A 12,543-nucleotide genomic window follows, 5' to 3' on the forward strand; every position below is an offset into this window, starting at 1 on the left:
TGGCAACAAATTTCCGTAGCATTAGTCATGGAACCTTTGATGAACCGAGCCCCCACCTACTGACTACAGAGTTAGTATATATTTACATATCCGCTCCACACACACACACATATACGTATGTACTCACAGTCCAGGAAGCACCACTTGGGGGACAGTTTCTGGCATGACAATGTCTTTGGTTTGGCTCCATCCCCTTCCTGCATCAAAGCAAGCAAAAAAGAATCAGGTCTCTTTTCCTACCCTCTTTTCAAAACCTCTTCTGGCTTGTTCCAGCACAGATGCCTCCGGTGGACTCAAGGCACATGCTTTGACACAAAGCGGAAGGCACAGAGCACATGGATGCAGCTCAAGACAGATGCACTGGACAGATACTGATGCAAGTTCATCATGCACAAAAAAGGCAGAAGGGATGGGGGGGGGGAGAAGAGTCTTTCAACAAAGGGGAGGTGGAGACAGAAAAGATACACACCTCTGGAAACAGGCTCTGAATAGTGGAAGGGCCTGAAGGAAAATCCTGTGGAAAGGGAAGGAGCTGGGTTACCGCTACCATTAGGATATGCTTGCATCCCCATAGCTGTAGGAACTAGCAGGGTGCTCCTCACACCTTCTGGAGCAGCCAGCCTCCATATTGGCCAGTGTAATCCAAAAGCAAGATTGCACCAGCACCAGCCAGGAAAATGGTCTCAAGTGTGGGAAAGAAATTTAGGAGGAGGACGAGGAGGAAAAGACAGCGAAGAAGCCATGTGCCATGGCAGTCCAAGTGCCCTAGTTTCACAATGAGCTCCAGGCTATGTTGGCTTTCCCAGCTGGGCAATTTGATCACAGCTGCTTCTCATAATCATTGTTATGACCAAAATCAAGCTTGAGAGCTTCCAGGTTCTTTTGCCCTGAACACTATATCCACATCCGGTGCAGTGTGTTTTACTACCTGCCTGACACCTAAGGGCTGGACAAAGGGCAAATCCATAAAGGCAGGTAAAGGGAGGGAAAGAGAGAAAGCAGTTTACGGAAGATTGCCCATCCATCTCATTTCCTTTGTAACCAAGCTCCAGGGAACGGATTTCTCCATGCATTTATTGGCTTGAGCCAAAGCAGGAAGTCAACGACATTTCCCAGCTAAACAAAAATGTTGGTGTGTCATTCACAAAAGCTGCCAGGTAAGGTGCAAGCTTCACTTAGAACTGGAGGCATCACAGTGATGAGGCTTTGGACAAATGAGGAACAAAATCCATGTAACTAAAACACTAGGCAAGATAACTGAAATTCTATCCAGGTTCGAGGCATGAAGCCGTTATTATATTTGCAAAACACTTGTTACAAAGTAGAATGCATCCAACGTAAGTCACAGAGTAGACTCATTAAAATCAATGGACACAACTCATTTCATTTATTTCAGGGGGTCTATTCCGAGTATCAGTTAAGTTGGATACAACCCTGGAATATTTCCTCCGGCATATAAAGCAACGTGGGAATGAGCCTGCACTTACCTTGACCCCTGACCGCCTCCCAACTAGGAGTTACCTCCTTGGGTTACATCAGAACCGAGGACTTTATTTATTTATTTATTTATTGTAGGCATATTTACTTGCTTTCATTGAAATTCCCAGGGCATCTTACACTGAATTCTTTGCTTTTACCAAAACTACACCGCATACAAAGCCGAGCTTTGTTCTGGTTTTGTTCATGTAGGTTAACAGCTTTCCCCCACATTTCTTTAATTGTATGGGGCAGGTGGCAGCGGGGACATTTAGGCCGACTCTGAAACTATGCAGAGGCATAACTAAACTACTTCCTGTTGCTCTGCATGTTATGAATCGTAAGCAGAGGCAACTCCTGCTTGCTCAGTCAACTGTTAAATTTCATTTGAGGAGCAGTTAATTACAACTGGAGAAGCACAGATACTATGGCAGCAGGGATATCCAAGTGGTATGTCACTTGAACGGTAGTAGAATTATAGCAAGGTTACACTCTCCCCTTCTCCAAGTGTTTTGCTTGCATCTCACCTCCTGAAGCCTCTCAATGTGGGTCCGGCATATCTCCAAGTCACTGTCTCCTGGCACAACGATAATTCCCAAGGGCACAGCTGGAAAGTAAAAATGTTATCAACAAATACCATTGAACCTGCTAAATACATTCCTGGTGTATCAGGTATTCAGTGAGCAGAAGCTAGGGGACAAATCATAGATGCAACACCAAGGTTGCATGTTTGAACCCCTTATGGGACAGCTGCATATTCCTGCACTGATGGGGGTTGGACTAGATGATCCTCAGGGTCCCCTCCATCTCAAGCATCATACCATCTCACAATGCACACGGGAAGCTACTTATCTGAAGGTATCTAACGGACAAAATCTTTGTGCATGTGGAATTTTAATATGTCAGGGAGAAATGCTAGACTAGAAGCCTTCTCTCACAGATGTGTTAGCTTTCGCGCATACAGGGAATTTTGATGTGAGGGCTCTTTTTTTTAAAAAAGACTAATTATATGGTAAGATGCTGCCATGCTAGAGTAATGCATTTGAATAGGCTGACAGAAAGGCAGAAGGTGCCAGCGACTTGCCCACATGCTGTACTGTTATGGACAAAGGTGTGCAAGTATAAAATGGCTCCAGAAAGTCCCTGCAAGTTGTTCTAGGCACCTTCTAGCTAAAGAGGCTCCAGCAGCCTGGGCTGTGGAAGCAGCTACTCACAGGCCTCCTTGAGCTTCTCCTTGTCGTAGTGAAGTGCTTCGTAGTCGTGCATGCCAATTCGGCTTACGCGGATTCTTAGCCGTTCTGGAACGGGCTGCTGACTGTTTGCGCAGCAGGAAGGAAAAGTGCTGATTTAATTAAGGTGGGGCTGCTTAGGGAAAGGAAGACAGCATTGTTGTGGGAGGGAAGGGAGGGAAAGAGGGGGAGATATGGGGTGTGGGGGGGAAAATCCCAGAATGTGATACAAAATCCCCATGCACAACAACAACAACAATTAAGAGTAGCATTGTAGCATTTTAAAACTTGTTATCTGACTAGTGGACAGGAACTCAAAACAACAGTTGCATTTGCAATTGGCTCTTCAGCACTAAAATGGGCATCCAGTCTTTGAGAAATCAGAAGAAAAAACAAAGTGGCAGGCGGGACACCCCTGGGCCCCCGTTATGTCTCTAGCCATGCAGGTTGCTTCCCTAACACTGGCCCCAATTGCCACCTCCCATGTACAAATGCAGGCAGGCCAAAAGGAAGGGAGGCACAATTCCTGGTTTCTTTGGGAATGTGCTTCTTTATGCAAGCATGATAGAAACTTGCAGCAAGGCCTCATGCGCAATGTAGAGAGGCAGGAGACCAGCATAGTCTCAGTACTGGGACAGAGCTGAAGATGGGGGTTAAATGTTGCTAGCTCAGCACTACAATGCCAAATGGAAGCGTAACAAGCAGCCATGTAGATGTACCTGGGACAGGAAAACAGGCTTGCCAAGAAGAGTATGAATGCCAGGAAAGACATAGAGCTTTCACAGATTGCCCCCTCACCCACCTTTCATTATGCCTTGAATGGGATAAGCAGCATAATAAAAACTTTCCTTCCCACCCACCCCCTCCCAAGCAGTACAATGTAGGAAGCTGTGCACCTAAGATCTTGTGCCCCTCTTTAGTGTCTAGGAGTCTGTGATACAACTCTCTACTCCCTTCCCCCAAAAGAAAATATAGCAGAGAAGGAACTTTGCTTCCACAGAGCCCTCTCTGTGGGCTCATATAACCCTGCTTCCTCCATTAATCATTCAGCTGCTTGCCTTTAGGACTAGGACAAGGCAGAGCCTTCCTGATAAAGCAGCTGAGAAAAGGCAGTTACGCTTTTATGCTTGCTGTGTGTGTGTGTGTGTGTGTGTGTGTGTGTGTGTGCTCAATATCGGTGTTTTTTGGACTTCAGAAGACTCAGTGCTGCATAGCTAGAGAACCCAATACATTTGTCTGTAGAGACTTTAATTCTGTTGGGTTTTATATATCTTACATTTCATAGTATTAGAACTTGCCTTTAGGATGGTTTCCAATGCATTTTAATCCAAATCTCTGGGATATAGTAGGATAGAAATCCCACTCAACTCAGCAGCTAAGCTCACAGCAGGCAGTCCTGCTAAAGGATGAGGAAGCTCTATGGCTCGCCTCCATGCAAAAAGGTTTATTACACTTTGAACAGGCAAAGCCACCTTCACTCCCCACCGCAAAGCCTTGGGGGTGGTCCCTTTGTCAGGTAGAACGTACTCATTAAGCAGAGGCATGGAGTTGCGCCTCTTGGTCTTCTGCACCATGTTGGCCTGGTTGCGCAGGGATATGCGAATGCAGGAAGCCCCCAGCTTGCAGGGCTCTCCGTCCACTTGCATGGGGATGGCCTTGGACGTGGTCAACAGCACCTCCCGGCACTGGTGCAGCCGCTCTCCGTGGCCGCCCACCTGCAGTGCTGCCTACAAAAGGAAGAAGAGTGTTGAACAGGAAGGGCTAACCAATGAGCAACGTCAGCGGGAGATTGCACATGACCTGAACCTGGGAAAAGAAATGATTTCCCATTACCAGCAGCATCTGAGGCTGCTGTGCAATGACTCAAATCAACAGCCTCTCCAGCCTAGTATTCCCAACTCTGACTTGCAGTGGCTGCCCAGAGTTCCTAGTTCCTGCTTCTTCTGAGGACTCTTTAATGTTTAAATAGAGATGCTAGCAGATGAACTTGGGAGCTGAAACCACACGCATGACGTATGTCTACCACTGAGCCAGGGGAGTGGGCCAGATGACTCTCGAGACCCCTTCCAACTCGACAGTTCTATGATTTTATCTAGTCTAATACTTGTGTCAGACAGCTCCTCTGGGCAAGCTAAGAGTTAAACATCAGATCAAGAGGCTGGCACTGTCCTTGTCAGCTAGGCAGGCTTAGCGGCATCTTAGTTGGTCTTGCTTACTTGTTCAGGTTGCACCAGTGTTAGTGTCATAGAGGCCAGAAATTCCAGTCCCCACCCCAAATCCAGCTGCATCTGCTGTCCTTGATGACCCCAGAGATCAGCCATCAGGAGCTGCCCTGGCTTACCAGGGATGTCATGGTGAAGCCGATGACCTCAAGGCAGCCATCATCATGGCGCTGGGGTTCAAAGTCATGGTGCTCCCCGGGGTTGCCCCAAGGCATGGTGCCTGCGCAGTACCTGCACGTAGACAGGAAGGAGGGGAAGTGTGTTGGCAGAGGATAGCACACCTCTGATCCCTGAGCGTTGGAAGGGAGTTCAAAGGAGGGGGAACACTCCCCGACATGGAGAGTTACCACTCACCTTGGAATGTTTAGGAAGACAAGGCATTGTGGCTTCAGATCTTGGATTTTGGGGGTCAGGTCTGTCCCGTCACACTAATGAAAGAGGAAAAGGCGACAGTCAGCTGTTAAGGCTGGTTGCAGCACAGAAGAACCTCAGGCGTTCTTTCTATCCCTTTCGTGAGGGAACAAAATTCTTAGCGCCTTGATCTTTCCCAAAGATGCATTTGTCCTCTCGATGCCTTCCGCAGGGTTTATCTTTAACACGGCAGCAGAATGACCTTCTCAACCCAATCAATAACCAATGCCCTCCAAGCGCCTGGTGGCCCCACAGCTCACTCACCACCACTTTGATGTGTTTTGCTAAGTCTCTGGAGCTCCCCATGAGGAAATCGGAAAACGCCGTCTGCCAGAAGAAGAGAAACTGAGTTAGTTCACAGAGGCTGATCAGGCACTGACTAATTTCAAACAGCGCTCTTGAGGCGCACTTTGATCATGTTGCCTTGGCTCCACTAACCTCTAAACAAGGCATGCACCCCAGTCAGGATTAAATCCCATCTCCCCCCCATCAAATGATGTCACCAGTGATGTCAGTTTATGGGTGGGCAGATTAGGGGAACTGACCCCCCCCCCAAGATTGGCCCACAGGGCGGAAGTTCCCCACTCCTGTTCTAAAGGCTTCCCTGGGAAGAAAAACATTACAGTATGGCCTGCCCTCCAGATGCTCCACATGTTACAGTGAAAATCTTTCGGGACACACTGAGACCAAGGCAACAATTCCTAACTGGGCTGTGAAAGGACATCCCAGTGAACTTACCCCAGCATAGAACATTTTATTCCGAAATCGGCTGTTAAATTTCTCTGGATTGGCCTCTGCAGGGGAAAAAAAGGTTGCTATGGGTTACTTGCTGCCAGTAAGTCACATTTCTGTCTCCATGACTGGTTAAATCACAGAAGAACCTTCTCTGCATGCTCATCTCCCCACATTAGAAAAAAGCAGCAGAAAGTCTCTAGCCCCCCACCCAATATCTGCTATCAAAGTTCACTGTCTCTTGCCACAATGTACTTACACAGCGCTCTACTCTATGACAGTATTAGGGGATTAGTGCTAGTTTAGCACAAATAATAACATGGACCTTTACCCCTCTTGTTGAAAGGCATTTGTTGTACCTTGAAGCCAACTCCTTGTCACTTTCTTCTCCCTCCTGATTAAGCCCTCTGCTTTCAGCTCACGACCTCCAAAATCATAGGTGTGGTTTCCCCACAGGAGGCCATCCCTCCAAGCACGGTGCACTGAGAGCATTGGCCACATCCCACTTGTTGTTGCTATTTACCTCGGGACTCGTGGAATTCCAGTGTCACCCGGGCATCAAAACCAAGGCTGAAATAATTGTTGAAGACATCAAGAGGGAGCTAAAATTGAGAGTGAGAGGAAACACCACTAAATCTGAGGATCTGTTGAAGGTGAAATGACTTTTCAGCTACTCTGTAAATACCCACATGTGACTAAGCAAAGCAGAATTCAATGGAAAAATGCTCTCCTACCCATGAGGGGGATGGATAGGGTGAAACAGTAGTTAGGACAACAGGGTTTTGTCATAGAAGTGCCATGAACATCAAGAGACAAGGGATGAAAAGCCCTGGAGTGGGGAGCCTTAAAGAGTGCATTAAGGTTAAAAGTAGAGAATGGAGATCCTTAGAAATATGCCATAGTGGGGTTTGTTTTGTTTTTGTTTTAATTTTCATTTATAACAAAAAACCCACCTTTCAATGATCATTCAATAATATTTCAAAATTTTAACCTTGACTTCTCTCCTCCTCATCTTTCTGCGGTTCCTTAAAGTTTTTACACCCCCCCCCCCGCATATCCCTATTGTTTCCACTTATTCTGTTGATCATCTGTTATCATATATGTTTTAGAAACTGCAAGTTTTTAAACAATCCTGCTAGTGTCTTAATCTGTTTGCAATTTGCTTGTAAATATTCAACAAAACATTTCCATTCCTTAATAAAAAGTTTGTTGTTTTGATTTCTTAATTCTTCCAGTTAAATTTCACCATTACTGCAAATTCCATTAATTTCTGTAAGCCATTCTTCTCTGGTGTGGACTTCTTCTTCTTTCCATATTTGGGCAAATATCATTCTAGTGGCTGTAGTTGCATACACAAATAAGTTTCTATATTGTTGAGGTAGCTCTCATCCCACAATCCCCAAAAGAAATATGCTGTGGTTAACCTTTTCCCACTGGGCAAATTGGCTATCCTCCTCCTTTCCCCATCTTACTTTCTTCATTGCTATCCTACTTGCTTACTTTACATACATGGAAAAAACCATTAGGTTAGCTAGGGGCAGTTGCAGTTGCCATAACACACCTCACCCACCATGAAAGAAACCAGACAGAAGTATACTAAGTATATCTTTGGTGGGGAGACTGTAGCAGCTGGCCCTAAAAGGGCATGATGGTGTTGTAGGCCTCACCTTGTCTGCCGCCGTCTCATCCTTCTCTTCAGCGTTTGCCTCAGGATTTGGCTCCACCTGCAGACTCCAGCGGTCCAGCTGCACAATCTCCCCCTCTTCTACGTGCGACAGGATCTTTGACAAGGGCTCATCCGTGTAACCCTGTGGGTCGAGATGTTCTCCGTGAAGGACTGATGCAAGATAGCGAGCATTAAGTGACCTCTTTTCGGGAAGGGCTGTGGCTGAGTATCAAAGGTCCAATCCCCAGCATATTAAGCAGGCCTGGGATAGACTTCTTCCTGGAAACCTGGAGAGCCACTGCCAGTCACTATAGATAATACTGGCTTAAGAAGGACTGACTTAGCACATTCCATTTAATCTCACACCCCACTGCTGACCTGGAATACAGTAAAGTCTAGCATTGGTACCAAAGTGGCAGTCTTACCCCACCCCAGTTCAACGTCCTTGCCAGGTCGTTTCCGGTCCCCAGGGGAAGAATGGCCACAGGCGGTGGAGGGTTCAGGCGCAACTGGTCCAAGATGGAGAGGATCCACCCCACCTATTTAGCCAAGAAAGACAAAGGTTCAGACAGAAATTCGGCTAGGAGCTTCCCTTGCCTTTGTTTTGGCACATGGCTGTTTTCTCAATATAGGCCAAACTCCAAAAAAGGACAAAAAGAGAGAAGCTGTTAGGAACTGGGGGAAGACCCCATGAGTTGCCAGTTAATCTGGTTTGGAGCCTACTGGTCATAAGCAAAGCAAAAAAAGAATTATCTGTGAATACTAAAGAGTTATGTAGAAGCAGCTCATAGTTTAGAGAGAAGTGGCATGTTGAGTAAAGGTCAGCAGGGTAGCAGTACCTGAGCAGCCACTGCAGCCACGCTAATCACAAAACCACCAATGCAGGCCTTGCTCCCAAAAAAGCACTGTCACTAGCATGCAATTCAGCTAGCGTCTTAGTTGAAGAGGAAACACACTGCATCTTGGGCAATGTAGTTTTGAATGATGATGAGTGCATTATAGAACTTGGTGGACCCATTCTTCTCATTTGATTTAGAGCCAATGAACTGTCTCTTAATTGGCTATCCATGACTGCTATCCATAGTGGTCGTGTTCTATCTGCACTGTTCAAGGTGATACACCTCCAAATGCCAGTTGTTGGGAATAAAAAGTAGGGATAGTGCTGTTGCGCTCAGGACCTACTTGCAAGCTTCCCAGAGACGTCTGGTTGGCCACCGTATGAAGAGTCCTGGGCCAGATGGGCCTTTGGCCTGATCCTGGTCCTCTCGTGGTGTTATGACATAAACCCTGGCTCTCTTCATAACTCATCAAGTGCTCAAAGGATTGCGGCCACTTACCGTACCATCTCCCCCACATGCCAGAATTCGTAGGTTGTGCACTTTGCGATACATCTCCAACCTGCACAAAGCCCAGAAGAAGTGATAGTTAAGAGGACCAGAACGGAATGCGCAGCATCAACAGGAAGCAACCCCTCGTTTTCATGTAATCTTTCAGAAATGTAGAAGCCGAGTAAGAACCCATCAAGACATATTTGTCTTTGAAACCAATCCTCAATCTGGCACAATCTTCATGTTACCAGAAAGAGCTGTATGGCCAAAATCAGAGGAAGAGGGTACTGGGAAAGAAGGACTGTAATGATGTTATTTAGACTAGGAATTCCCAACCCCACTTATTTGGGAGAAAGCTCCACTAAAATCAATAGGATTTACTTTTGAGTGGACATGGGTAGGCCTGCACTATTAGATTCTCCTTCCTCCAGGAAGCAGAAGGTGTCCTGGTTAGGTGTAAACAGTAGTTCTTTTTTCTGCTGCACTTGGGCCCTAAGTGAAAATAAGCATAGCTGCTAGGGACTTGTGTTGAATTTGAGAAATGAAGGTTCTGCCCTGAAGTCTGCTTCATTATCTGCGTGTGAAAAGTCTCTCTCTTAGCCCAGGTGGGCCCTTCAGATGTTGCTGAACAATAATTTCCATCACCCCTGGGCATTGGCCAAGCCTGCTGTGGCTGATGGGAATTGCAGTTCAGCCAAAGATTCCCTAATTCACCTCATAGGGTTGTTCATTTTGTTCTATTCCACTCTCTCTTTAGACCATCATCAGCACTTTTCAACTTAAAGTACTTCACTGTATATAAAGCAGTACAAGTACCACCAGTTGAAAAGCCCTGCTTTATACAGCCAACAGTAGCTTAGATTGCATGGGTCATCCAGCTTGAAAAATGACAGAACATCAGGTGTTCCCACTCTTCTGATACTAAAGTGCCACTCTCTGCTCCTTGGAAGAAAGACAGGATGCAAATGTAAACACACACACACACACACAAACAGAGTATGTGGAGACTTTGCCAGGAATTTCAGTCCTGTGTCTTTTAGAAAAGGCCTCTCTACTGGGATGGGGCTAAGACTCATTCAGACAGATACTCACGCTTCTTTGGGGCCTCCCTGGCTGAGATCAAAAACTTGTCGAGGGTTGAGGTACCACATAAATGACTGGATTATTTTTGTTCCCTAAAAATTATGGAGCAAGAAGAGAGTCAGGAAATTAAGAAACAAACTGAAGGAGGACTGGGGCTAAAATACAGATGTGTCAGCATATGATCTGCAACCAATGGAATAAAATGCTTGAAAAATACACTTACCTGATTCCCACCACTTTTGGGGTTCACAAACACAAGCAGCGGCTTCATGAGAGGTGCTGGGACAGGCTTGATGACAAAGGGTTTCCATCGCCCTTCCTGCAAAAATAACATTAGTAATGATTTAGGATAATGACCCAGATTATGGTGAAATAAGAGCTTATGCCCAGGAAGCTCAATTTGTTTGTTTTTGTAGGACCCCAGTTACTATCACCATTAAAGTCTACATTAGTCTGTTAGTACAAGTTGCGTAAAACTGGACAAATATGCATGATCTCCTCTTCATGAGCAAATATAAGCAGGGATGTATTTTGGCTTTGGCAGAAGTTGGAGTTCAATGTTCATTTCTGGTCAAGGTCTCTGGAAACAGTCATAAATATAATGGGGAAAGTTGGGCCACTGGAAGCTTCAACCATCGGTTGCCAGCCTTCTAAGTTTCATTACAAAAGTACAAAGTTGTTTTCAGCCTTTTCTCCTTTTGGGCTTCAATCCCCACCATCCTGAGAAACAAGCTGTCTCCTTTTGGACTGACACTAACGTTGCCTCAGGTAGGGAAGCAAAAGCTCCCCAAGCCTTTAATCCCATGTGATCAGTTAGCAATATTTAGGATTTATTGACAATGTGGTATCAAAGCAGCATTAACTAGGTTCTCCTCCGTTCAAAAACAATACTTAAATTCAGTGACTAAACCTTAATGATTTAAAATGTATTGCATGGTCCTCCATTTGCTGCAGCGTCTCTCTGCTAACGAGTCAAGAGCCATCCTGTTTACTTGAAAGGCATATGCACACAGCACCCTTAGTAAACTGACAGCTGGTAACTATGCAACTAAACTGTACATTATTAGTGATCACCGGAGACTAGTAATTCTATGACAGAAATGGGGAATCTGTGGCCCTCCAGATGTTTCTGAACCACAACCCCTATCATCCCTGGCTAGGGTTGATCAGAGTTTAGGTCCAACTCTCATCAATCCCAGGGTTATATTATAAAGGAGCCAAGGGAGGGGGCAGAGAGAAGTCAGGGGATTCAAGTAATCCCATACTGTGGATTCAATACAAATTGTATATATAGTTGTTTTAAATGTTTTATTTTATGCTTTTTCTTATTCTTAAAAGTAATGCTTTTGTTTCTTTGAAAATTAATAAAAATATTGAACAAAAAAAATTCCCAGGGTCCCTATCTTAGGAAAAGCAACTGAATGTGTTACTGAACCGTATTCCCAGCAGAAATAGGCTAGAATTCTATGACTGACCCCTTTTCTCCTAGAACAGCACAATGAAATGTTGAAGCCTTCAGTCAACCAGAGTTTCCCAACATAGCAACCATGACTTCCCAGTTTGGACAAAATGGGAAATTCTGCTTAACTGGAAACTTCCTCATGTTGCTGAAGGGTGCTGAAAAGAGGATGCTTAAGCAATCAAAATGCTCATACATACATTTGCTTATTAAGCCAATATAAAATCATTCAAAGACAAACTATGTCTTCTAAAATTCATCACAGATTAGATCAGAGAATTCATCATAACTGTTTTTATCTTGCATGGTTGATCAGCAGTGTAAGTTTCTCCATTTTTTGTGGTTATATACATTTAGTTACAGCATTTAATCCTTCTTATGTTTGTTATGCCACCTTTAAGTTAAAAATGGATTTTCTATATACAGTGCAATTATTGGTTTGTAATGCAAGTATTTATATTATTACATTTTGTTCAGTTCTTAATTTGTGAACAGAGAATGCAGTTCTGCCCTTTCAGAGATTCCATTTGGGAGATTTCACGCAATTTCACTGTTTTTCTTGAAACTGAGGAAAATCAAATTACCTCCTCTATTTTGATATGTTAGTTAGAACGTTTGCTATTTGTAAATTAACCAAGCAATTGTTTGAGAGCACAGTTGTTGTTTTTTAGTGTTCCACTTCCCCTAGCATGCTAAAAGCATTCATAAGTAAAACACTGGAGGAAAAACCCAAACACTAGTCTATTGCCTGGTATTTTTGCCATTGACCTCTCAGCACACCACCTCTTCAGTTTGCATCTTAGTTCTCAGTCTTTCCCTATCCTAGTTGTTCTCTGACCTCAGGACCCTTCTTGCTGGATTTCCTCCTGAACGATGTCCTCTTTTTCTTCTTACTTGACTTTAGTGGGTTCTAGAGATGAGGGAAAAGAAGAAGCAA

General features: G+C 44.8%; 1 protein-coding gene across 12 annotated transcripts in view; it reads right to left on the reverse strand.

Moving 5' to 3' along the window:
• Nucleotides 1-12,543, reverse strand: part of DGKZ (diacylglycerol kinase zeta) — a 133,313-nt gene that overhangs the window by 21,877 nt on the left and 98,893 nt on the right. For 9 of the 12 annotated variants that reach the window (XM_081900981.1, XM_081900980.1, XM_081900985.1 and 6 more), the window contains 16 exons: nucleotides 12,445-12,516; nucleotides 10,371-10,466; nucleotides 10,157-10,239; nucleotides 9,074-9,134; nucleotides 8,162-8,275; nucleotides 7,738-7,878; nucleotides 6,594-6,672; nucleotides 6,077-6,132; nucleotides 5,603-5,665; nucleotides 5,282-5,355; nucleotides 5,047-5,158; nucleotides 4,233-4,432; nucleotides 2,691-2,791; nucleotides 2,004-2,083; nucleotides 470-514; nucleotides 128-197 (listed from right to left, as the gene is read on the reverse strand). In XM_081900981.1, coding sequence (XP_081757107.1) covers nucleotides 128-197; nucleotides 470-514; nucleotides 2,004-2,083; nucleotides 2,691-2,791; nucleotides 4,233-4,432; nucleotides 5,047-5,158; nucleotides 5,282-5,355; nucleotides 5,603-5,665; nucleotides 6,077-6,132; nucleotides 6,594-6,672; nucleotides 7,738-7,878; nucleotides 8,162-8,275; nucleotides 9,074-9,134; nucleotides 10,157-10,239; nucleotides 10,371-10,466; nucleotides 12,445-12,516 — 1,447 coding nt within the window. The remainder of the gene's footprint in view (nucleotides 1-127; nucleotides 198-469; nucleotides 515-2,003; nucleotides 2,084-2,690; nucleotides 2,792-4,232; nucleotides 4,433-5,046; nucleotides 5,159-5,281; nucleotides 5,356-5,602; nucleotides 5,666-6,076; nucleotides 6,133-6,593; nucleotides 6,673-7,737; nucleotides 7,879-8,161; nucleotides 8,276-9,073; nucleotides 9,135-10,156; nucleotides 10,240-10,370; nucleotides 10,467-12,444; nucleotides 12,517-12,543) is intronic. The other 3 variants (XM_081900978.1, XM_081900983.1, XM_081900975.1) reach the window with 1 other exon arrangement.

The sequence above is a fragment of the Podarcis melisellensis genome, assembly GCF_964234715.1.
Source record: "Podarcis melisellensis genome assembly, chromosome: 1".
In the NCBI taxonomy this organism is placed as follows: Eukaryota; Metazoa; Chordata; class Lepidosauria; order Squamata; family Lacertidae; genus Podarcis; species Podarcis melisellensis.